The sequence below is a fragment of the Sminthopsis crassicaudata genome, chromosome 2 (assembly GCF_048593235.1).
Source record: "Sminthopsis crassicaudata isolate SCR6 chromosome 2, ASM4859323v1, whole genome shotgun sequence".
NCBI classification, from domain to species: Eukaryota; Metazoa; Chordata; class Mammalia; order Dasyuromorphia; family Dasyuridae; genus Sminthopsis; species Sminthopsis crassicaudata.
In genome coordinates, this window is record NC_133618.1 from 334961156 (window position 1) to 334988915 (window position 27760).

The following is a 27760-nucleotide window of genomic DNA, read 5'->3' on the forward strand; positions in this document are numbered from 1 at the left end:
AGAAATGATGAGCAGGCTGATTTCAGAAAAGCCTGGAAAGTCTTATATGAATTGATGCTGACTGAAGTGAGCAAAATCAAGAGAAAAATGTATACAATAATGAGAAGATTATATGATGATTAACTGATCAAAAATATAGTAGTTTAAGGGAATTCTAATAGATTTATGATGGAAAACACCATTTGCATTCAGAGAGAGAACTATGGAGACTGAATGTGGATTGAAGCTTAGTATTTTTACCTTTTTTATTGTTTTCTTGTGTTATTTTTACTTTTGATCTGATTTTTCTTGAACAACATGACAGATATGGAAATATGTTTAAATGAATTGTGCAGGGACAGTAGATGGTGCACAGTGAGAAAGCCTGCAGCACACTAGCCCCAGTGCAGTCAGTGAGAAGCCACTGTTGCCTGCAGAGGAAGATCAGGAAAACCTCTCCTATGCCCTAGGAGCAGATTTCAACCTTTTAAAATTAGCAAAAAACCAAAAAGAGCTCTGACCATACAACGCTACTATGGAGACAGGGAAGATCAGAGCACAAACCCAGAAGAGAATAGCAAGGGCAAAATGCCTTCAGGTGAAGCCTCAAAATAGGATATTAACTGATCTCCAACTCAAAGGGTTTTTTTGAAAGAGTTCAAACAGGATCTTAAAAGAGAGAAGAAAATGGGGGAAAGAAATGAGATCTATGCAGGAGAGTTATAAAAGTTTTTTTTTTTTTTTTTTTTAATTTTTTTTATTATATATATATATATATTTTATAATATTATCCCTTGTATTCATTTTTCCAAATTACCCCCCCTCCCTTATTCCCTCCCCCCGACGACAGGCAATACCATACATTTTACATGTGTTACAATATAGTCTAAGTAAAATACATGTGTGTGAATATCTTTTCTTGTTGCACAATAAACATTAGAATCCGAAGGTATATGCAACTGGGCAGACAGATATAGTGCTAACAATTTACATTCCCCTCCCAGTGTTTCTTCTCTGGGTGTATCTACCTCTGTCCATCATTGATCAACTGGAAGTGAGTTGGATCTTCTTTATGTTGAAGATTTCCACTTCCATCAGAATACATCCTCATACAGTATCGTTGTTGAAGTATAAAAGTTTTTTTTTTGGGGGGGGGAAATCGACTGAAGAAAACAACTCCTTAAAAAAAATAAATTTGGTGAAATAGAAAAAATATAGACTGGAGAAAATAACTTCTTAAAAAATAAATTTGGTAAAGTGGAAAAAATATACTGAAGAAAACAACTCTTTAAAAAATAAATTTGGAAAAATAAGAACAAAATAAACTGGGGGAAAAAAACAAACCTTAAATTAAGCATTCATATCTTTTGACCCAAAGATCCTAATTGCTAGGCAAATACTCCTAGGAGACAAAAAAATCCCATAGACTTTATTTTCTTCCCTTTCCAATCTCAATCCTGTACTTAACCAGTTTATATCTACCCTATTCTCTGTTCTTGCGCTTGTTCCCCTGTGCTATCATAGTTCTTTCTCTGCAAAATCTCAACCCTGGATTACTCCTACCATCTGCCTCCTAACTTCAACTCAGACTGCTGAACAGAATTGGAAGAAATCACCAACTAAGTCAATTGACTAATTTATGTTATCTAATATCGACTGAGCCCCCACCAGAGCAAAATTATCATTTTACTTCACCCTAATTGATTCCTACTATTACTCTCCTCAAATCCCTCACATTTCTTGCCTTACTTTCCTCCCTTCTCAGCTATGGACTTTTCCTCATACTTTACTGAAGTTTTTGTTTGTCCTTCATTTTTAGAAGATGACCATGATATCAGGGAGATATCATGACATGCAAGTAAATTGGATTTCAGTGAGGGAGGACTGCAGAATCACTAGTCTCATTTTCTCCTCCAGAACAATCTGGATCCAATGGCAAGATATAGATCAGAACTGGAGATGGTCCTAATGCAGTGGGAGACTATGGCCTTTTAAAAATTAATTTTAAACTTATTATTTTAGGTTATACTTGTACATTCATTTTTTAATATATTTCTATATGGGGGAAATCAGAACAAAAGGGAAAATCACAAGGGAAAAAAAAGGTGAAAATAGTATGCTTTGATCTGCATTCAGTATAATTTTCCCTCTGAATGCAGTTGGTATTTTCCAGACAAATTTTATTGGAATTGCTTTGGATACCTGAATTGCTAAGAAGACATGTCTATCATAGTTGATCATTACACAATCTTGTTAGTGCTATATACAATGTTTTTCTGGTTCTTCTTGCTTCCCTCAGAATCAGTTCATGTAAATCTTTCCTGGTTTTTCTAAAATCAGTCTGTTCAAGATTTCTTATAGAACAATAATATTCGATTATTTTCATATGCCATAACTTATTCAACCATTCCCAAATTGATGGGAATCCACTCATTTTCCAATTCTTTGCCACAACAAAAAGAACTGCTACAAACATTTTTGCATATGTGGGTTCTTTTTCCTCTTTTATGATTTGAGATAGAGACCCAGTAGAGACACTGCTGGATCAAAGAGTATGAAGAGTTTGACTGCCCTTTGGGCATAGTTGCAAATTCTATTCAAAAAGTTCTTCAGAATGGTTGGATCAATTCACAATCCCACCAATAATGCATTAATATTCCAGTTTTCCCATATCCCCTCCAACATTTATTATCTTTTCCTGTCATCTTAGCCAATCTGAGAGGTATGTAGTGGTACTTCAGAGTTGTCTTAATTTGAATTACTTTAACTAATAGTGATTTAGAGCATTTTTTCACATGAATAGAAATGGATTTAATTTCTTCATCTGAGAATTGTAGGTTCATATCCTTTGACCATTTGTCAACTGGGAAGTGACTTGTATTCTTATAAATTTGATTCATTTCTCTACTTTGGAATATTTTGGAAATGAGGCTTCTATCAGAAACACTGGCTGTAAAAATTGTTTCCCAGCTTTTTGCTTCCTTTCTAATCTTGGCTGCATTGGCTTTGTTTGTGCAAAACTTTTTTGATTTAATGGAATCAAAATTATCTATTTTGCATTTTTACAATGTTTTTTATTTCTTGTTTGGTCATAAATTTCTCCCATTTTCAAAGCTCTGACAGGTAAATTATCCCTTGCTCTCCTAATTTGCTTATACTATCATCCTTTACACCTAAATCATGTATCTATTTTGGACTTATCTTGGTATGGAATATGAAATGGTGGTCTGTTATTAGTGTCTGACATACTATTTTCCAATTTTCCCAGCAATTTTTGTCAAATAATGAGTTCTTATCCCAGAAGTTGGAGTCTTTGGGTTTATCCAACAGTAGATCACTATATTCAGTGGTTATTGTATCTTGTATACCTATTCCACTGACTCACCACTCTATTTCTTAGTCAGTACTAGATGATTTTTTTCTTTTTATTATTATAGTTTTTTATTTACCAGATATATGCATGGGTAATTTTACAGCATTGACAATTACCAAGCCTTATGTTCCAATTTTTCCCCTCCTTCCTCCCACCCCCCTTCCCCAGATGGCAGGTTGACCAATACATGTTACATATGTTAAAATATAAATTAAATACAATATATGTATACATGTCCAAAGAGTTATTTTGCTGTACAAAAAGAATCGGACTTTGAAATAGTAGTACTAGATGACTGCTGCTTTATTTTAAGCTAAGGTTTGTAACAGGTTCTTAATTTGACTGAAGCAATGGTCCATTCAGTAATTAAAACTAGTAAGAAAGGAATGAGGCAAAGTGTGACTTTCTTTTTTTTTTTTTTTTTTAAACTTAGTTTAAATATATAATTAATTAATTTTTAAAAAAGGGAATCCACCTGGGAGGGGAAGATTCAGAAACCAAAATCAACATGTAGAGGTGCAGATAATGCTTATAATGGAAGCTATCCTTTCCCACCTAAAGTCAAGTGAAGTCAAGGGGCTAAGTATTCAATAATCTTAAATTTCTATCAACTTTGCAAGTTGTGATCGTTCTTTACTAAAGTTACTAATACCTATTTTACTCTTCCTGGTGACAGTTTAATCCGTCATTCTCAGTTTTTTATTAACTTAAAAGCTTGCTTCCTCATGCAGGATTTCACTGGGAAAACGGCTACTATTACTCTGAAGTACTGGGGCCAAAGGAAAGACCAAGAGGGGTTGTCCTAGAACCTTTTGTTAGCCAATTAATAAGAGCCAGAGTGATTTGAGTTTAAGGTATGGTTCTTGGGGGAGGGGGGAGGAACTCCAAACTTTACCTGTTCTATATCTCCAACCACCATCTTGACATCCTCAATCTGAAGTAAGCAGTTGCTTCTAGAATCAAATACAAAATCTTCTCTTGGGCTGTATTTCCAGGCTTATTATATTTCTCCCATACACATGCCCTACAATCCATCCAAATTGGCCTCTGTTATTTCTCATAAATGATATTCCATGTCCTATATCTGTGCCTTTGTCAAGGTTGGTATTCCCCCATGCTTAGAATGCACTTTTTCCTATTTCTGCCTCTTGGAATTCCATGTTTTCTTCGAGGTAAGAAACTTTTCCTGATCTTCACTGTCTCCCTTGATTAGTGCCTTATCACTTGTGTATTTATTTTATATTCCTGTCCATTTATTTTGTACATATCCTATATCAATCTATAAACATTCTATCTGCCTGGTAGAATGTAAGATGCTTGAGGGCTAGGACTATTTTGGAAAATATATTATGAAACCCTGCACGAGGCAGCAAGCTTTTAAATTAATGAAAAAACCGAGAACGCAACAGAATAACCAATAAAACTCTCACCAGAAAGAGTAAGACAAGTATTGGTGACGTTAGTAAGAAACGATCAAAACTTGCAAAGTAGTTGATAGAAATTTAAGATTATTGAATACTTAGCCCCTCAACTTCACACCATTTTAGGTGAGACAGGGCAGCTTCCATCGTAACCATGATCTGCAGCTCGAAGTCCTGGAACATGGGGAAGAGGCTAAATTGGGCCGGTGGGAATCATTGGTCGCTCACTCGCATGACGGGCTCAGAACGGTCCAGGACCGCTTCCTCATCAAGTGAGCGACCGCGCCACGCTGGCTCAGGCGGTGACCACCTGGCAGCTCGGAGTCCGCGAACCGTCCCACCCAGACTAAGGATAGAACAGCCCGCCCTCCCAGAAGAGACACACCTCCCCGCAGCCGCTCTTTTATTGGTTTACAGCATTTACTGGTCTTTGTGACGTCAGGGACTGGAAATTGGAGAAAATCCAGATTAGGAGGGTGGAGTAAATCCAAAACGAAGGTGGACTCGTACACGAGGTGGGCGGGGACTGAAGAGAAGGTGTGCCGGAGGCCCGCTGGGGGCGGGGCTTCGTGCGCGGAGTCCGTGACGCGCTGGGAGGGGCGGGGTGTTACCGGCTCGCGGAGGTACCCGAAGCGAGGTAAACGGATCGTTCCGTGCGATATAAAAAAGAGCCGCTGCCTATTCCCGTAGCTCTTTGAGTCGTTGGCCTATCGATTATGTCTCTGAGAAGCAGGCTCTCGAGGCTTCTTCAGAAGCAAGGGCATTCTGTGCTCAAGAAATCCGTTCACTCGGTGGCTGTGATCGGAGCCCCGTTCTCTAAAGGGCAGGTGAGACCTAAGACTCCGCGATGGAGCATGCGGGGGGGGGGGGCAGGACCCCCTCCCTCCTCTTCCTGGAAACCGGAGGACAGTTTCCTCCGCGGAGCATCTGGGCGGGCAGCCTTCTCCCGCTAGAGGATGAGGTGGGGGGAGGGGTGAAGCCGAGCCCAAGCCCTTTGGGAAGAGGGGCGGGAGGGAGCACGTGGGGTCTTCCTGGGAGTGGAACACTAGGTACGGGGCGCGGTGAAGCCGGCAAATTTTAGCTTTAGGGGTTCCAAGTTCGGAGGAAAGGCGGGGAAGAATACGAGGATCTCCCTTGTTAGGGATGGTTGGAAAGAGAGATGATTTCTCCAGTGGGGCTGGAAGAGGAGAAATGGGCGGCTCCCCCACCACCACCCCGAGAGCATCGGGTAGCCTGAATCGGCCACTTAGTGAGGATTTAATGCTCGGGGTTGCAGAGAAGGGAATTCATCTTAGAGGGGGAGAAGGCGTTGACCTCGAAAATCTGTAAGTGGAGCAGACACGAAGGTGCAGCTGGTTTAGGAGAGGTTGTTTTGTTCTCCTCTAGATAGAAGTAGGGGCGGGGTAGAGGAAAGAGCGGGTCCTGGGAATGGGAATTCAGCTAGTCCTAGCTCTGTGACCTTTAATAAGTCGCTTTACCCCCCTGGCTAGTCTCGTTTCCTTAAAATGAATGGAACTAAATACATCTCCAAGGTCCCTAGTTCTGAAGTTCTGTGATCAAACTGAATGTGGCTCTTTTCAAAGTGAAATTATCTGTGATGATGTTTACCTGACTTTTCCAATTCTGCAGTCTCTCAGCCCCTGGACTCTAGCCTTTGGTGAATTAATAAAGTCTTGGGGGGGGATGGATGTTTGTGCTCTAAATAATTTAACCAGCATTGAAGTACAGGTTAACTTTTCAGAGACTGTCTTCACTCCCAACTTAAAATCAATGTCTCATGTGTTTGTGACAGAAGCGAAGAGGAGTAGAACATGGTCCTGCAGCCATAAGAGAGGCGGGGTTATTGAAAAGGCTCTCCAACTTGGGTAAGTGATTGTGGTTTGTATTTGTGCAATATAAAGAGGAAGAAGCTTTGAGTCAGTGATGAGTGGAAACTGATGTGGCAAACCAGGTCATTTCCTCTGAAATCTACTGTTGCTTTCAATTTGAAATAAACACTTAAAGATAATCTGTTTCAACACTAGTAATCATTAGCATCTTTTAATGCCAGGGACTTGAAGCAGAGCTGAACCAAATTGTTAATGTATGCAGTGTTGCTTTCTCTCCTAAGTGACCAGAAAATAAAGGAAGAACTCTCAGTGGTTTACTTGACTTTTATTTCTCAACAAGTCAAATAAGATGACTTAAGGGTTTTATAAAGATAAAGAACTAAGTGATTGTTTTGCTAATAAATTATCTCAATTTGCCCAGTTCAAGCATAACATTTCCACTTAAGACTCACCATAAGCTCATCCTCATTTCCTCTTTTAAAATTCTATTACTGTAAGAAAGTTGTGTCATATTATTGTTGCTGGAATAATTGACATGTGTGAGCATTACTTAACAGCTAGGGAAAAATGAAGTCACTAAATGCATGATAATAGACAAGATGTAGACAGTTTTAAAAAATATTTTTAATTTAAAAAAAGAAAATGGTGACTAAAAGATCAGTCATGATAATAGGAAAGCAATGTAGATAATTGAAAATTTCTAATTTTATTCATAGGTTTCAGCTTATTCCCTTGTAAATCCTCACACTTAAGCTGCCGATAAGTAACAAGACCTGAGTTTTCAATATATTGAAGTTTTTTAGTGAGCTGGAATTTTCAATCTCTTCTATGTACTCCTCCCCCACTCTATACTGACTAATGACTAGATGAATTTCCTGGTATAACTCCTCCTCTTTTATAGGATTTTGGTGTAAAGGATCCTTCATTTGTTCTCCCTTCTTCTTTTCCCCTTAGTCCCCAACCAAAGACAGAGCTTTGGCAAAATACCTTTCTCTACTGTCTTAATAATCTTTCTTCCCTCCCTTCATGAGTATCCTTCCAACTGCCTTTTGGACAAGTACATTCATAGTAGCCTGTTAAACTGTTTTTAAAACCAAGCATACCTTATTCCAGGGGGAAAGACTTCAGACTTAATTGGAAGAGCCCAAGAGTAGAAAAATACAGTTATCATTTGGGATCTGTAGACCAGGATCATGTTTCAGCAACACAGCTTCTGCCCTGATACTTAATCAGCCCAAACCTCATTCCCAGTGTCCTGGCCCTGTTTCCCCCAGGAGCTGCTTCTGACCAAATTACTGCACCTAGATTTCTTTTAGTTATCTTATCTTTGCCATCTCTGTTTCTTCCTTGAGCCCCTTTTTTTGGTCAGTTTCTTTTTTTCTCAATAGAATTTTATTTTTCTAAATACATGTTTTCATATATAAAGATAGTTCTAAGCATTCATTTTTTAAAAGTTTTTTTGTTCCAATTTTTTCTCCTTCCCCGCTTTACCCCCAAGACAGCAAACAATCCTTTTAATCATATTTCCATATTTGTTATGTTGCGCAATAAAAATTAGATCAAAGAGAAAAATATCACATGAATGAAAAAGCAAACAACAAAAAAGGTGAATATACTATGCTTTGAACCACAGTCTCCCATAGCTCTCTCTCAGGATGTGGATGGCATTTATCCCAAGTCTATTGGAATTGTCTTGAATCATTGCATTACTGAGAAGAGTGAAGACTAGCACAGTTTATCAGCACATAATTTTGTTGCTATGTACAATAGTCTCTTGATTCTTTTGAACTCCTTTTTTTGAGGCTGGTTTTAGGCAGGAACCATTCAGACAAACTTTATTGGGCTGCTAGTCTTTGTTGCCTCTTTCAGGCTTAACTACAAACATTTGGGTAAAGTTGTATTTCTCTTCCCCTCTCCTCAGAACAAGTAAGAATCCTTAATCTAGTCCTCTATTATCCTCTAATTCTGTTTCCTTTTTTGCAGGAGATAGGAGATGACAGAATTCTCACCCTTTAATAGTTTTTCATGGTATATAGGTCTGAGCCCCATAGTGAGAAAACTCACCCCTAACTTATGGCTATTCAATGTTTGCCAGATCTTCATTTTTGCAAAATAGGCCATTAAATGGCCATATATTTGCCCAATAATCACTACATAACTCGGATGTCTAGGTTTCCCCAGTTTTTCTTTATTTTTTTTTAAGTATTTGCCAGTAAATGAGTGGTATAGAGGCAGTCAAGTTGATTGGGTCAAGTTTGGTATTCCTGCTGGAAGTTTAATAGATGCTTTTATGATCTTTCCTTATGAAAATAAAACTCAAAACATTATCTCCTTTACCAGATGTAAGGTTATCTTGCTTCTGAAAGAAGCTCATAATTTGCTGGGTACAAAATGCATCTGATTCATATATAGCTTTACAGGTACGTTGCAAACAATTTATATGCTTGTTGATTTATGTACTTGACTTTCTTTCACTGTCTCTATATTGATGGGGCTGCTAAAAGGCAGATGGAGAGAGAAATCTGGATAATTAAGTCACAGAATAAGAAAGACATATCCTGTATAATATACACATTATGTGCTCAATAAATATCTTTTGACCAACTGATTTGAACTCTTGTGCAAAAAAAGATCCTGAGAAATCATAATAAATTAATCCCCTTGTTATATGCTGGACTAGATTTTGAAGTAGTCCAAGAAACCTGATCTGCTCTTTTCTTAAAACTCTAGAGAAAGAATTCCTTCAAAGTTAATTAGAAATTTCTTGTCTCACTACACTTTCAGTCAGGAAGGTTGATTCATGTATCTAGCTTGGGTTTTATTCTGTTGCTGTAAACAATAGTTGCTGTTCCTCTCTTTTTCAGGAGATGGTTTCTTGTTACCTTTTGTTTTTATATCACCTACATTACCTAGTGTGTATGTTTTTTCCTCTTCTGGAAAAGCCATCCCTTTTAACAATAAGAACAACAAAAACATTCAAAACTAACCAATGTATGAAAATATAATATTCAGTGTTTTTACCGTGTCCACTACCTCCAAAAACAAGCAGAGGTGGGTGCTGTCTCTTGTCTCTTCTTTGGGGCCAGGCTTCGTCATTATGGTTCCAAAGCATTCAATTTTGATTGTTTTGTTCTTTCCATTTATATTGTTACTGTGTATATTGTTTTCCTGGCTCTGCCTACTTTATGTTGGCTCATATAAATATTTTCATTCTTTTTTGAATTACTCATCTTCACTATTTTTAACAGTATGGCAAATATTCCATTACATTCATGTACCACAACTTGTTTAGCTATTCCCTAATTAGTACACACTTGTTTTATTTCCAGCTTTTGACTACCACAAAAGTGTTGATTTCTTAGAATCAAGTTTAGGGGCTTGGGTTTCAAAATTGTCCTTCTCCTGCTACTTGAAGTATGTCTTGTATTCTTGCTTTCTCCTCTTTTTCTCTAAACATTTTGTGTTTTTAAGCTCAGAAAGATGTCCAGCTGTTAAAACCAATCAAAATGCTTCTTAGATAACCATTAATTTTATGTCCTACAGTCTCTATTTTATGATGGGATATTTCAATTAAGACAAAATAGGAGAAAATCTGGATTTAACATACCCTGATCTCCCAGTTGTAATTTTTCTTTTTGCTAATGTCTATTTAAGATACCTTAATCCTTTAAGACTTAGAAGTCACTTTTTAAAAGAAATGTTGTTCTCCAACTTGGCTAGTTGTCTCCTAGTAAAATTTGAACAATCTTAAGCGTTGCTGAGATGAATACGTGTTTTTTATTCCACAACAATATAGCTGTACCTTTTTTGTTGACTTTTTTTTTTTAATATACATACTAAGTAGGATTTTTGAGTCAAAAAACATGGATATCTTAAAGTGTTTTTTTTTAAGCATAATTTCAAATTGCCTTTCAAACCACGTTCACAGCTTAAGCAAAAAATGTAATAGCACAACTTCTCCGATAGTGACAATTTCCATCTTTTATCATTTTTAAAAATTTCCTAGGTGTGAGGTAAGAACTTGGAGTTGTTTTGATGTGGATTTCTCTTATTTGTGACTTGGTGGTTAATAGTTTGAAATTCTTCTTTTGATAATTATTTGTTCATATCCTTAATTTATCCATTGGGAAATGATAGGCACTACCTTTTGATCCTCTTGACTCGAAAGTGAACTCTACCTTCTGGAGACGGCAAAAATAGATTCTGGAAATGGACTTCAAGCTGTAAATGACTGACCTAAGCATTAATTCTGCTGAGTCATCCTGAGGGCATGAGTCCATTCCAAAAGTAGACATCCTTCAGTGCCTAAACAATAGGGACAACAAAATCCCTTGCCACCTAGATCTGATTCCTTCATATATTTAAAACTTCTTATTTATACATACATATGTGTGTATACAGTCTCTCCTACATAAATATTAAAACACCAAAATTTCTTTTACTCATTATAACATCTAAATGAGTTTGTCTCTTCAAGAAATACTGAGTTGTTAAAGGACAAAAGTATGTAAGATTTAGTTTTGTTTTTAAGTATGTATAAAAGATTTTTTTCCCTTTTAAAAAATTGATGCTATCTCTTTAAATTGGTTTCTATAGATTTTTGAAAGGCTAGTTTTCAACTGAAGAAAGCAATTTTTTACTTCAGTAATTTGGCCTTTTTATTGCTTAAGTTTATTATATAATTTTTAACTTCACCAAGTAGCTATAATGTATTTTTTAAAAGCTTCTGTGGCAGCTAAGTGGTGCAGTGGATAGAGCACCAACCCTGAAGTCAAGGGGACTCAACCTGGCCTCAGACACTTAACATTTCCCCGTTGTGTCACTTAACCCCAATTGCCTTAGGGGGGAAAAAAGGCAAATCAAAAACAAAAAATTTCCTTGAAGACTGTTTTGACAGGCAGAGATTTTTCAGTCAGCACAGTGATCATTTATGAAGATTCAGTTCTAGCTGCCACATTAAGTAGGAGGGAATATTTCATATCACTTACTTTATTTATTCTTTATATTCCTATTATTTTAGCATTTTTTCAACCCCACTAGGGAAGTTTTTAAAGTGATAGCAAAACTTCAGTTTTCATTGTTCTACCCTTTTCATTTTTTTCAAGTATGATTTAAGTTTTTATTATATCATCTAATTATTGATTTGTCCAATATAGCCTATTAGCAGTCTAACACTGAATTTACGGTAACTAAATCCATGGTCCTAGATGTCTTCCAGCCTGCCTGGAACAAAAATAGGGAGAAGTTGTAGTAGTTTAATATACTTCGAAGCCCACAGGGCACAAAGTAAAAAGGCATCTAGGTGATACAGTATATTGGACTTGGAGTCAGGAAGATCCGATTTCAAATTTTATCACTTGCTGGCTCTGTGCTCCTGCACATATTATTTAACTTCCTGTTTCCTCAACTGTAAAATGGTAATAATAGCACCTTCTTCCCAGGATTTTGTGAAGATAAAATAGATTCCATTTGCAGAAAATATTTATGACAGCGCCTGGAACATAGGCATTGTATTCCTTCTTTCCCTTAAAAACCACCAACAAAAAAACAAACAAATAAAAACAAGGAACTTTCTGTGTAAATATATAAAAGTGACCTGCCATGGAAAGCAATTTTTCCATCTTTGACCTGGTTTTTCCAACCCTTTTACAGGTACCCATGGAACTAATTTAAACTTTGTACTTTTTTGAATAACTATCCAAAGGAGACATCCTTGGACTTTTTTTTTTTTTCCTTTTCTGAGTAGAAGAGGGGAAGCTTCCTGCTTCATAGATCTGTTCATTTTGGATAGCAGAGAAAGCCCAGAAGACCCACTTAAAGATGCATTTCCAGGGGCAGCTAGGTGGTGCAGTGGGTAGAGCACCAGCCCTGAATTCAGGAGGACCCGAGTTCAAATCTAGTCTCAGACACTTAAGACTTCCTAGCTGTGTGACCCTGGGCAAGTCACTTAATCCCAGCCTCAGGGAAAAAAAAAAAAAAAAAGATGCATTACCCTAATCCTCATTAACTACAGCAAATTTTTGATGAGGGTTTCCACTTTAAAATGTGGAAATTCTCTGAAGGAGAACTGAGTGTTCTAGAACTAAAATAGAAAACCTTAAATTTTAAGTTTCTGTCTTTGTAATTATGTGGTAGCTTGTCTCAGTACTTGACTTTCACCTCAACGGAGACATCTATTTTTAAGACTATGAGACTATGTATTGAGTGGTTAGAGAACTAGTTTTAGAGACACAGACACTGAGCTTCTTGCAGTTGGTATATTATAGACCTTCTGCTTCTTGGCTATTTGCTTAATCTCTCAGTGGGCCACAGGCAAGTCTAAAAGATAGTTAAGGATCTTCATCGGTAGAACTTTCACTGGGCATTCCCTACACTAACAAAATCACTTGTCCTGTTCTTTTCCCTCACCAATAAATTTAAGAGGGACTTAGAATAGATGAGTTGCCTTGGTGAACAGTTTCCAATCTTCTGGCTTCTAGTGACATCCTAGGCTTCCTAAATCACTCAGTGCTTATCAGGCACTAAAGGTGTTATCTGTCTTCCTGGATGAAACTAAAGAATCCAGCTTGCTTCTGTGACAACTATTGACAAAAGAACTGTGAGAGTGTTTTATCTATAAGATGTGTCTTAAAGAGGAGGATGGCTCCATTTAAAAAAAAATGATCATTTCTTTAGTTGCCTACTAAATGTGAGTATATTGTGTAAATATGTATTTCTTTTCAGTTTTGAGTGTTAATGATTTTGTCATAATAACTACTATTTGTAAAGCATTTTTAAGGTGTGATAGCATGTGCTATCATTTGATCTCATAACTTTGTAAATAAGGTAGATGCCATTATTATCCCTATTTAATAGATTAGGGAAATGAGACTAGGAGAAAGGCATTTGCCCAGAGAGTGGGGGGGAGTGTTTTGCATTTTAACTTGGGACTTCTGGCTTCAAGTTCATCTTTCAAGTTGCTACTACAGTATCTAGTTTTTCTTCCTGTTTTGAAAAGTCCTTGTCATTTTCCAGTTTTTTGATCCCAACTTTTAATATTGCTATGACTGTCCAATTCCTTCAGGATACAGCCTCAAGTATTTCAATAGATAATTTATTTTTTATTTTTATATTTATGTTCTTTTTTATTATTATAGCTTTTTATTTACAAGATATATGCATGGATAATTTTTCATCATTGACAATTGCAAAACTTTTTGTTCCAACTTTTCCCCTCTTTACCCCCACCCCTTCCCCCAATGGCAGATACCAATATGTATATAAGTTAAATAAAATATATGTATACTTGTCCATACAATTATTTTGCTGTACAATAAGAATTGGACTTTGAAATAGTGTACCATTAGCCTGTGAAGGAAATCAGAAATGCAGGCGGACAAAATTAGAGGGATTGGGAATTCTATGTAGTGGTTCATAGTTATCTCCCAGAGTTCTTTTGCTGGGTGTAGCTGGTTCAGTTCATTACTGCTCTATTGGAACTGATTTGGTTCATCTCATTGTTGAAGAGGGCCATAGCCATCAGAATTGATCATTATATAGTATTGTTGTTGAAGTATATAATGATCTCCTGGTCCTGCTCATTTCACTCAGCATCAGTTCATGTAAGTCTTTCCAGGCCTTTCTGAAATCCTCCTGCTGGTCATTTCTTAGAGAACAATAGTATTCCATAATATTCATATACCACAATTTATTCAGCCATTCTCCACGTTGTTGGATGGGCATCCACATAGTTTCCAGTTTCTGGCCACTACAAAAAGGGCTGCCACAAACATTCTTGCACATATAGGTCCCTTTCCCTTCTTTAAAATCTCTTGGGGATATAAGCCTAGTAGTAACACTGCTGGATCAAAGGGTATGCAGAGTTTGATAACTTTCTGAGCATAGTTCCAAATTGTTCTCCAGAATGGCTGGATGTATTCACAATTCCACCAATAATGTCAATAGCTAATTTATTACGGAAAGGGCCATCAACCTGTTCAAATCATTTTGTTCTTGTAGCGCCAACTTTCCTTTGCTTATTGTTTCTACTCCTGACGATGATAAGAAGAATACTTTTTCTGAATTCTTTCTAGTGTCCTCTAGTTGGGCAGATGGAAAAATGTCTTCAGGGAAAGTTAATTGGAGAGGTTTTTTTTCCCCTCTTCTGACTCATTTTCATGTGTCTAGAAACCCTTGGATTTTTCAATCCTAAATGTCTAGCCTTGTGTGGGATTATCCTCAGAATAAGAGGGAAATTGCAAATCTTAAAAAGCAGTTAAAAATTTTTTCATGATCAATTAGATATGAACTTTCATTTAGGGTTTTCAAAAAGCCAGGTATGAGTTAATAGATCCTGTCCCTAAACTATTCTTTAGCAACAAGGATCCTTTTGACTTACTGATACTTGAACTACTTGCTAAGTTAATGAACTATCAGGTATCAGTGGTATTTTTGTAAGGTAAGCCCAGATGTTTATGACAGAGAAGTATTCTTGTTAAATAACTTGTCTCAAAAAAGTATTATCCCTGAATATATAAGATGGCCTATTTTAAAATAAAATTTGCTACTTTCCATATTGTGAGGATTAATGTAATTTTTCACACAGAGAGCTCAAGACTGCTTGGATTAATAGGTTTCTTTGTATGCTGGCAATGGAGGCTTATGTTGGCATTGTCTTCTGGAATTTACCTTACTTTCATTGAAATCCCATCTACTTTGCTTTTTTTTCTTCTTCCCTGACCATGCAGTATTTTGATTGGGAGAAAAAAAAAATCTTTTCTGATGAGTAATAATGCTTAGGAAGTTTCCTAATTCCTTCACACTGTTCTGTTTATTTACTAGTATCATTTTTCCCCATTTTGATTCTCTTCTGTAGAATCCTGATATAAAGAATACGTGCACAATCTTTTAGCTATCTCCTTTTGAATTTGCCCTAGTTTCCCACTGCTATCTGAAGATAGCTTAAAATGCCCTTTGGACAAAGCCTGGTAGACATTTATTAATATACAATCATTCTTGCTTAGAAAGAAACTGGCAAACTTTTCCTTTTTAATTGAAATTCTGTGTCTCTAGCATTTCCCACTTACATTTTACAGTAATCCTAAAATAAAAGACAGTTCTACCCAAGAGTAAAACATAGGGGCATAGTTTAAGTTTAGAGGTTTTAATTTGCTTAAAAAGAAGAATAGTAATGTCCACTGTGGAAAAACTCCTTCCTGAACTTTGCTGGTTCTTTATCCCTGCCATGTCCACTAACTGTGGGTGTCTCTGAAGATTCTATCCTTGGCTTTCTAATTTTTCCCCACTCAATGACATCACTGTAATTTTATTATAGGTTCTTTATGGATGATTCCCAGGCCAAGTCTTTCTCCTCAACTTTAATTAGGTGCCTCACCAACTTCATTTTAAATAGCTTGAACTGGATGTGCTTGTAAGCTTTTCAAGCTCATCTTCTCAAAAACAATTTTTCTCATCTTTTCCCCAAAACCTTCCCATCTTCCAAACTTTGCCATTACTATTAAGAACACCACTACCCTTCAAATCACTCAGGTCAACGACCTTCACATCACTCTTACCCCCTTTCACTTTACATATCTAATTGGTTGCCAAGTTTTGTTTTTTTCTATCTTCATAACATACTTTTTATAGCTCCCTTTCTTTCACACAGATACCATCATAATTTAGGTCCTTATCACTTCTTGTCTAGACTGTAATAAGAAAGATGTGATTTCACTATATACCCAGCAAATTGGCAAAGGCAAAAAAAATTGGAAGAATTGATACTGAAGGGATTTTGGAAAGATAGGTGGAGCTGTGAATCAGTACAGCCATTTTTGAAAACAGCTAATGATTATACAAATAAAGTGACTCAAATTTTCTTTTCTTTTCTTTTCTTTCTTTCTTTTTTTTTTTTTTTTTTTTTTTTTTTTTTTTGCTTAGAGATTTTACTTCTAGGCATATGCTCCAAGGAAGTCACTGATAAAAAGAAAGAAGCCCTATGTGCAACAGAATGATTATGGCAACACTTTTTGTGGTAGTAAACTGGAAACAAAGTAATGGCTAAACTAATTCTGGTACATGAATAAAATGGAATATGATTGTACTATAAGAAACAATGAATTATAATGAATGTACAAAATAGAAAAATGTACATGAACTGATACAAAGTGACATGAGTAGAGTCAATAGTGATATCTCCCTATCCTACTTCCACTTCTTTGCAGAGGTGGGATAGGGAGAGTCTGTGGACATGGAACAGTGCTTATATTGCCATATTTTTCAAAATATTTATTGGTTTTTATTGATTCAACCCTCCCCACTCATTTTTTGGTGAGGCAATTAGGATTAAATGATTTGCCTAGGGTCACACAGCTAGTATGTATAGGTGTCTGAAAACCTCCTGACTCCAGGACTGATGCTTTATTTACTGTGCCAGCTAGCTTTTCCCTTCCTTAACTTTTAAAGAAAAGATTCCTTGTTTTAATGGAGTACACAGAAGGGAATAAATTAGGCAAAGTACAAAAGAAATCATTTTTTAAAAAATAAAGCTTTTTATTTTCAAAACATATGCATAGATAATTTTCGACATTCACCCTTGCAAAACCTTGTGTTCCAATTTTTTTCCCTCCCTTCTCCTCACCTACCCTCCCCTAGATGGTAAGCAATCCCCAATATATGTTAAACATGTACAACTTCTCTATACACATTTCCCAATTATCATGTTGCACAAGACAAATCAGATCAAAAAGGGGGAAAAATGAAAAAGAAAACAAAATGTAAGCAAACAACAAAAAGAGTGAAAATACTATGCTATGACCCACACTCAGTTCCCACAGTCCTCTCTCTAGTTGCAGATGGCTCTCTTCATCACAAGATCATTGGAACTTGTAGAGAGAGGGCTCAAACTCTGAAAAGGTGGCTTGAATCAGACAGCAGAGCACTTAGGCTAATTATTGTGAGATAATGGCTTTATAAGCATATACTTAGATGATATGGTAATGTGATGGCTCTCCTCATATTGGTGCTTGCTGAATGTGTGGTGGTGAGGTAATCATAGCAAGGATTGGAGGACTGAGGGAGAGAGGTCAGAGTCACTTGATAGCAGGACAAGGAAGAGAGAGGCTGGAGACTCAGGACTCCAGAATCCAGGAAGAGATCTTTGGCAAGCCTTGTGACAGCTTGCCTGCCTCCTTCACTTCTCCCCCTAAAGACCAAGGACTTTGATTTATCCTGACTCTGACTGATCCTGAGGCCCTCCAGGGAGCTAGTACGGACATTATAGGAACTAGTGTGAATCATCTCATTGTTGAAGAGAGCCCATCAGAATCGATCATTGCATAGTCTTGTTGCTGTGTACAATGATCTCCTGGATCAGTTCCTGTAAATCTCTCCAGGCCTCTCTGAAATCATCCTGCTGGTCATTTCTTACAGAACAACAATATTTCATAACATTTATATACCATAACTTACTCAGCCATTCTCCTTTAGGATACAAGCCCGGTAGAACACTTCTGAATCAAGGGTATGCACATTTTTATAGCTCCTTTAGGGCATAGTTCCAAATTATTTTCCATAATGATCAAATCATTTTACAACTCCACCAACAATGTATTAGTGTCCTAGTTTTCCCATATTCCCTCCAACATTGGTCATTATCTTTTCCTGTCATCTTAGCTAATCTGAGCAGTGTGTAGTGATACCTCAGAGTTGTCTTAATTTGCATTTCTCTAATCAATAGTGAAAATTAATTTTTTTCTTTATTTTTATTTTTTTACAAATGTTTTATGCATAGGTAATTTTTCAGCATTGACAATTGCAAAACCTTTTGTTCCAACTTTTCCCCTCCTTCCCCCAGCCACTTCCCCGAGATGGCAAGTTGACCAATAGATGTTAAATATGTTAAAGTATAAATTAAATATAATATATATATATACATATCCATACAGTTATTTTGCTGTACAAAAACAATTGGACTTTGAAACAGTGTACAATTAGCCTGTGAAGGAAATCAAAAATGTAGGCAGACAAAAATAGAGGGATTAGGAATTCTATGTAGTGGTTCATAGTCATCTCCCAGAGTTCTTTCGCTGGGTGTAGCTGGTTCAGTTCATTACTGCTCTATTGGAACTGATTTGGTTCATCTCATTGTTCTTCCATCAGAATTGATCACCATATAGTATTGTTGAAATCAAATTCTTTTTTAAAAAACAGTGATAATCTTTATTTGGTCTGTGTAAATGATAAAAACTTGAATCTTATTTTAAGGGACTCAAGATCCCTCACTGAACTTAATTAGCTCTTTTAGTTAAGGACAGTTTATTTATCTTTGATTTCAACATCAAGGAATTTAGACAAGAACCCTGTCATAATTTTATTTCTTGATAGTTTATAATATAATCGAGGCTTTGTGCTTCCACATTGCCTGCCTTCAGGAAGGATGGTATTCTTGTTGGAAAAGATTCCTTTTTTCATTTATTTTTTTAAGCTGCAGAGCATTTTTTTATTAAAGCTTTTTATTTACAAAGCATATGCATGGGTAATTTTTCCAATATTGACCCTCACATAACCTTTTGTTCCAAATTGTCCTCTCCTCACCACCTCCCCTAGCTGGCAGGTAGTCCAATAGATGTTAAATATGTTGAATACATGTTAGATCCAATATATGTATACATATTTATAGTTATCTTGTTGCACAAGAAAAATCAGATCAAGAAGGAAGAAAAAGAAAAAATTGAGAAAGAAAACAAAATGAAAGCAAATAACATGCTATATTGCATTCCACACTCTGTTCCCATGGTTCTTTTCCTGGATGTAGATGGCTCTCTTCATCATTGCATAAGTAGAACTGGTTTGAATCATCTCAATGTTGAAGAGAGCCATCTCCATCAGAATTGATTGAAAGACTCCTTTTTAAATGAATGAATTGTATTCTCTGCCTTCTTAAGTGCCAGAAATGGCACAGCAAGGAGAGAAACAACACTAAAGACAGGCCTATTTCCTATCATTTTGCTTTAGAACTTTGTAGTTTTTGTTGTCCTGCTCCTCATATTTTTGTTTGGTTATCTGTGGGCTCCTGTAAGGACTCTTTGTTTAGTCTTTGAACTTAAGGTCTTAAAAGTAATTTTGGAATTTGAAAGTCTGGTGTTAGATATGAGGCTCTTACTGCTTTTGTATTTGGAATGCTTTTCTTGAAAAAAGCTTGTATATGGAAAACCATAAATGCAAGGACTACAATGAAAAGCAGCACAAAAAGCAATTAAACTCAAGAATAAATGCAGAGTCTAATACTGAAGACAGAGGACAAATATCCACAAAATCTGAATATGATAGACAGAGTCACTGTATTGGTCAGTTTTACTTGTTATTCTTTGTACAAGGATTGTTACCCTTGTGTACATCTTTGGATAGGTTTGGGGATTAGGAAAGGTAGATAGGGAAAAGATTGTGATATTATAAAAATACATACACACACATAACTTTTTTTTTTAAACTCCCATCTATGTACAACAAAAGTATTCAAGTTTCTTTGAAAACTTTATCTCCTTTGGTTATACTGGCAAAGAAGAAAAATGCCCTTTCCTCTGCAATTTTCCTTCAGGCCCATGTATTTGGCTTCCTGTTTTGAACCTTTGTGTTTTGGTTAACCCAGATATCTATTTCTTATGCAAAAAGTAGACCTTTTCAGTTTGTAGGAAAATATCTATATCTGTAGATATTAAGCTGATATTTTGATACATTTTGATGTACATATTTATGATACACACATATTGTAGATAATAAATCCTTTTAGCAAAAACTGTGAAGGAGGGATACTTAAGAATATTTTTATCAGAATTCTCATTATTTTAGTCACAAACCTTTTGAATATCCAGAAATAATATTATAGAAATAATATATAATATTATAGAAATAATATTATAGAAATAATAAAAAAATGTTTTGAATATCCAGAAATAATATTAATGCCAGTAAGCTTACATTGTAAACGAGGCAACCAATATATAGATTCTTAGTTTTGTTTTCCAAACCAGTAACTAATTAATATTGATATTCCCAAGAATAGGGGCAGAATCTTGTTTTTCAACTTGAAATGACACAATTAGGACTAAATTCTTGAGGCAGCTAGGTGGCTCAGTGGATAGAGCACCAGCCTTGAATTCAAGAGGACCCAAGTTCAAATCTGATCTCAGACACTTCCTAGCTATGTGACCCTGGGCAAGTCACTTAACCCCAGCTTCAGGGGGGAAAAAAAGGACTAAATTCTAACCGGACTTAGAAAATATCATTCCTTTGTGCATACCTTATAGAGAAAATTGTTTAGTTATTTTATGAATTTGTAGTTACGCCATCTGGGATCCTGTGCTTCATTTTCTTCTATATAGGAACTTACTTAAATAATATTCTCAGGATTCTAAGAAGGTTGGATTATATTAATTCCACCATCCTTTCTGCTTTGGTTATCCTTTGATCCACTGACAGGTCAAGTTTATATAGCTCTCAATAATTTAACATGTACTTTCCTCACAGTGAACAAATGAGGAACTTCAGTGCTTCAGAAAGTACCATCCATGCCCTCTGGGTTGGTGAGTGTTTTGGGACACGTGATATAAAAACAAAAGATAAAAATCACAATTTAAAGCATTTAAAATTTGTGGATTTATGTTTTAGAGAGAAGTTTGAGTCATTAAAAGCATTGTACCGTTTTCCAAAGAGATAGCAACAAAACTAACCAATACCACTCAAATCTGAAGATATATACAGTATTTGATAATCATAGTATCCTACTTCTAAATAAGATACTCAACTTTTCTTAATTTCTTAGTTTTTTAGGCTTCTCTCTAAAATGAAGTTGCATAAAAAGGTGTCATCTTAACTCAGGTAGAGGGAGTTTCTCATTGGGAGCTCGCTACACCAATGAGAACTTAAGTCTAGTTCCAAGATTCTTTCTGCTATGTCTTTTGATCTCAGTTGCTATCTTTGATCTTTGTTGCTATCTCTGGTACATTTGTTATTATAATTATACCACTTTCAATTACCTTTTTTGGTTTCCATTCTTTCTGTTTACTCACATTGTTGCCATTTTTTGTGCATACTGTTTACCTGGCTTGGCTTACTTTATTCTGCAACAGTTCACATAAGACTTTCCTTGATCCTCCAAATTTTTCATGTTCATTATTTCTTTTGGTATAATAATATTCCATCGAATTCATATACCACAACCATTTCCCAATTAACAATATGTGCTTTTTCTTAATTTGACAACCCTAGAATAAAATTTTAAAATCATAGATAACCCTTTTATTCTGATTTGACACTTGCTAACCATAATCTAAACAATTTTAACTCCCCCTGCAAATTGTGCAAAGTGCCTTCCCTGAAATCAATTAAGCAAGTTTTGATAATAGCCACTCTTGTGACTGATTTCCTTACATGTTTAGTGACTGTTAAAAAAACAACAACAACAAAAAAAAAAAACAACAACTGGATTCTAGACTCGCATTTAGTGGATATATAACCTATCTTTGTCCTGAAATTTCTCTGCATAATACACATCTTTTTAATGAAAAGCAAGGCAATCTTTTATCTCAAAGGTCTTTTGTAATACCAACTAAAGTTGCTCTTTCTTGTTTGTGGGATGGCTCTTACATGCCTTCCAATTTGATTCTAGGATAGGATGCTTTGAAGTTGGAAGAGCTGGTAGTCCAAACAGAAGTTTGACCTCCATTGGGTTTCAGATTATGAATTATTTTTGCTCTATGGCTGCCATGTTTATGTTGATTAGAAGCTTCACCAACTTAATTAAATCCTAGAATCTGAGTTGAAGATATCTAAGACATCTTCTATACAACCTGAAACATCAATTCCTTTTTATTCCTATTTATAATCATTATTATTATTATTAAAGATCTCTGCTGGCAAAATTCTTTAGTGGCTTGGTCATAAAAAGGTCATTGAGGGGGCAGTTAAGTAGCACAGTGGATAGAGCACCAGTCCTGAAGTCAGGAGGACCTGAGTTCAAATCTCTTCTCATATACTTAACACTTCTTAGCTGTGTGACCCTGGGCAAGTTACTTAATGCCAATTGCCTTAGCAAAAAACAAAGAAAAAAAACAAAAAAAAAACAGTCATTGAGGAAAAATGAGTTGTTTTACCAATCCTTCAGTTACTGAAATTTCAATATCCTGTTAATGACTTTTATTCTAGGATTCCCAGGCTGAAGGTAACATTCATCCCGGTCAATTCTTCTATACCTTCAAGGGTATGTCCTCTTCCCACCCCAATCTTATTATACCTCAAAAAGAAACACAGAGTGATTATTTTCATTGATAAAATCAAATTGTTGAAGTCAAAACAGTAAATAAATAAAAACCAATGACCTAATGTGTCTGTGGCTTGAATTGATTATTCCATAACTTGACACTGACTTTTTTTTTTTCTATTTTTAAACACCTTTTCCTAACTGGTTCAGTTCCTTCAATTTTTTGCAAGTCCAACCTTGAAGAAAATTGTAGAATATGATTTTGTCACTTTTGGTTTTTTTGTTTTTTGTTTTTTAAACACAATACTGTTTCTTCCCTACACCTAATCTACTATCTCCTTGCCTAGAGCTGAGAAGCATGATGTATTATTATCAGTCTCCAGGAGTCATGATTGGTCATTAATCAGAGTTTTGAAATCCTTTCAGTGTTTTCCTTTATATTGTTAAGTGATCATTTCCAAAATTGTTTTCCTGGTTCTGTTTACTTGGATAGCATCAATCTGCACAAATCTCCCCGAGCTTCTGTTTTTTTTAATAACTGTCTTTATCTGATAGCACAATAATATCCCATCACATTAGCTGTTCCATAAGTGCCCACTTGATTTCCAGTTCTCTCCTAATAAAATTCTGAGTAGAATTCCTCATTTTCATCTCTAAAAGACAGAATTGGCCTCAGAATTTTTTAAAATAGTATTTTATTTTTTCAAATACATGCAAAGATAGTTTTTAATGTTCACCTTTGCAAAACTCTGTGTTCCAAATTTTTCTCCCTCTCTCCTCAACTCTTCCTCCCCAAGACAGTGATCCAATATAGGTTAAACATGTGCAATTCTTCCAAAAGTTTTTAAATGTCTAAAATAAAATAGAATTACAAAGGAAACCAATTATATTGAAATATATTTATCATAAAAGAAAACAAATTAATGAACCCCAGGTTAAGAAGCCCTGATCTAAATAATCCTCTACCTCTAAATTTTGTGGTCTATAATATCTCTACCAAGTAATTGATTTACATTTTATCAAGAAATTTCAGTGTCTTAGCCCAGAAGAACTAATTTTTTATTTCAGAGAACCTTTCTAATCATCCGGTACAATCAACTGCTTGTACCTCCTTCACTTAGAGCAGATACTCTAAGACAAATATTTACCACAGTCTTCAAGATTAATTCTTAAATAAACTACTCAGAAGTTCAGTACTCATATGTGTGTGAATGATCTAATTATTCACTCAACTTGAAAGTAATAACTTTACTTTCCTATATAAGAAATGAGCAGATATTTCATACTAAAATGCCCTAACAGTTGGGGTTCTAGTTAAAATTATGCAAGGGAGGCAAAGGGAGACAAAGAGTACCTTTCTTTAACATGGAAGAGACTTGTTGAATTAGAAAAAGGAAGATAAACAAACTTATTTGCTTGCTTCTTACCAAAGAAATGAATCATAGCTGACTGTGCTGGTTATGTGCTATTTTACAAAGAATGAACTGATTTTTCCAGGAGTGATTTTATTTATTTTTATATTTTTTGGTTTTACATTATCCTTATTTCTAAATATATTCCTTGTTCACAGTGCCATGCCTTGTAACATAGAATGAAAAAAGGGGAAAAAAAACCCTAGTAGTTCAGCAAAATATATGTGTATATCTTTTCTACATATATAGAAGTTTAGGGAGGTGTGCATTTTCTTTAGGGTCAATTTTAGTCAGTTATTTTTCAGTTATATTCAACTCTGTGATCTATTGGGATTTTCTTGCCATTTCTTTCTCCCATCAGATTTGACAGGTGATCACACTGAGGCAAACAGGGTTAAGTGACATGCCTAGAGTTCCACAGCTAATAAATGTGAAGGCTAGATTTAAACTCAGGAAAATGAGTCTTCCTGACTCCAGGACCTGCACTCTATCCACTGCACCACATATGTGCCATACTTGATCATAATTAAAACATTCATTGTTTAATTCTATTTACATTACTGTAGTCAATATTTACATTATTTTCCTTGTTTTTAAGCTCATTTCACTTTGCATCAATTCATATAAGATTACCTTGAATTCTTCATTTTCCATGTTTTAAATGGGAATTATTCCATTCACAGTCTATTACTCGATTGATGAACATTTACTTTGTTTCCACAGTAGTGCTTTGATATTAGAGGGTTGTGAATATATTGACATACATGGACTTTAACTTGGGGCATATCCCTAGTAATATCTCAGCATCAAAGGGCAACCACTTTTCAGGGGGAGAGGGTAAAAATAATCATTTATATAGTGCCTACTGCAGCAGTAGGTACTGTGCTTCACTGATATTATCTCATTTAATCCAGAACATCCCTACTAGGTCAGTGCTGTTATTATCCCCTTTTACAATTAAAGAAACAAGGCAAAAAAGGTGAAGGGGCTTGTTTCTGATCAAGTTCCCAAGGCTGAATTTGAACTCCCGGCATCCTAATTACATGTCAAGTGCTCTATCAATCTTACCACTTAGCTGTGTCACACTTTAGTAACTTACATTACTTTTCAGAATGGTTGGATCAGAATTCTTTTTTTATTTTATGTTTTATTGAATTTTAATTTGTTTTATTATTCTCAAATTTTAATCTGGTTTAGTTTCAGTCAGGAGTTTTGCTGAACAAATGCAGCCTTTGAGACCTTTTAAGTAGTGGATAAGACTTGGCTTTGAAACCAGGAATACTTTGGTTTTTGCTTGCTTGTTTTATTTTTTCCCACTTAATAATATTTTATTCTTTTTTCAATTACACATAAAAATATTTTTCAACATTCAGTTTTGTAAGATTTTAAGCTCCAGATTTTTCTCCCTGCCTCTTACCCAGGACAGCAAGCAATCTGATATAGATATACATGTACAGTCACATTAAATATTTGTTCATATTAGTAATGTTGGGAAAGAAAAATCAGAAAAGGGAAAAACCACAAGATAGAAAAAACAAAACAGTAAAACTATCATGCTTTGATATGCATTCAACTCCACTATTCTTCTTCTTGGATGTGAATGACGATTTTTTTTTTTAAATCACAAATCTATTGAAATTGTCTTGGATCATTGTATTACTAAGAGCTCAGTCTATCATAGTAATGCATCAGAATTCTTTCAAGAAAATTTCACAGAATCATAAGAGTGTATTCTATCTCTTTGCTTTGCCCTCCAGTTATGATAGATCTGGATAGTTTTGTTCTGCTCATGGCATTATTCATTTCAGTCTGTTCTATTCTGATCTTCTAGGAGTTGGCTATTTGGGTAAGATTTTACCACTTCTAAGCTATTCCAATTCTTTTCTCAAGAGTTTAAAAAAATTTCCTTGTTTTATACTTCTTGTGAAGAATTTTTTTCCCCCTCTTTTAGTTTCTGCTTGTGATCAAGGAGAGTTAATATCCCCTTAAGGGGAAATCTTAAGCAATAATTTCTTATACTGGTTGGAATTTGATTCATTTACTGATCTCTCCAGTTTTAGTTCCTCAACTGGGCTTTGAGCCAGAGCCGCCCTTGCTGTACTTTTAGATGAAATTGTTGGATCTGTTTGGTCTTGATCTAATAAGTCACTTATATTCCGAGGTTGACTTGCTCCTCCCAATGAAGGATCTTCTCAGTACACTGGTTGTTCATGATCTCTGTGGCATCTTAGGACAAGATTCTAGAGATACTTAGAAGCCTAATATATCCCACTCTAAATTGGCCTTAATTCTGGTCCATACTATTCCCCTTTGACTTTATAATCACCCTGGAGCATTTTTCAGATGCTTTTGCTGTTCCCAGACAACTTTACAGGCTCTTGGCTCTTATTTGCGCTAGGAGTGTGCAGACTTCTTTACTTGGACAGGCTTTGCTGGCTACCTGCTTTCCAATTGTCTTGTGAAAAACAAAATTTGAAATTTTGAAAGTTGAAATTTTGTGTGTATGTACACAATTCTGGTATAGAAAATGCATTTTCTTCTAAAAACTACATTTATTGTAGTTCCTTAATTTAAAAAAAATTTTTCAATAGTATTCTATTTTACAAATATATATCAAGATGATTCTCAACATTCTTTTTTGTAAGACTTTGTGTTCCATATTTTTCTCCTTCCTTTTCTTACCTCCCTCCCTCCCCAAGACAGCAAATAATTTAATATAGATCAGATATGTGTAATTAATTTACACATATTTTCATATTTGTCATTGTGCAAAAAAAAAAAAAAAAAAAAAAGTGAGACCAAAAGTGGAAAAAAACAAAAAGGTGAAAATACTAAGCTTCAATCCATATTCAGTCTCCACAGTTCTCTTTGGATGCAAATGGTACTTTCCTTACCAAATTTATTGGAACTGCCTTGAATCATTTCATTGTTGAAAAGAGCCAAATCCATCACAGTTGATCATCACATAATCTTGTTGTTAACTGTGTACAATGTTCTCTTGGTTCTGCTCACTTCACTTAGCTTCAGTTCAGGCTTTTCTGAAATCAGCTTGTTCATTATTTCACAAATGGTCAAAAGATATGAAACAAGCAATTTTCAGATGCTTGTTTCATATCTTTTGACCATTTATCTATTGGGGAATGACTTGTATTCTCATAAACCTTCCTTAATTTCTTGATAATTATTCAGTTTGGTACAAATGTCTTTTTTAAAATTATAACTTTTTATTAACAGTACATATGCATGGGTAATTTTTTACAACATTATCCCTTGCACTCACTTCTGTTCCAAATTTTCCCTTCCCTCCCTCCACCCTCTCCCCTACATGGCAGTCAGTCTTATACATGTTAAATATGTTATAGTATATCCTAGATATAATATATGTGTGCCGAACTGAACAGTTCTCTTCTTGCACAAGAAGAATTGGATTCAGAAGGTAAAAATAACCTGGGAAGAAAAACAAAAATGCAAACAGTTTACATTCATTTCCCAGTGTTCCTTTTCTGGCT

General features: G+C 35.4%; 1 protein-coding gene across 1 annotated transcript in view; it reads left to right on the forward strand.

The window, feature by feature from the left end:
• Nucleotides 1–5064: 5064 nt before the first annotated feature.
• ARG2 (arginase 2) overlaps nucleotides 5065–27760 on the forward strand; it is a 41238-nt gene continuing 18542 nt past the window's right edge. Inside the window, exons 1-2 of the mRNA XM_074290450.1 lie at nucleotides 5065–5600; nucleotides 6566–6638. Coding sequence (XP_074146551.1) covers nucleotides 5490–5600; nucleotides 6566–6638 — 184 coding nt within the window. The 5' untranslated portion in view covers nucleotides 5065–5489. The remainder of the gene's footprint in view (nucleotides 5601–6565; nucleotides 6639–27760) is intronic.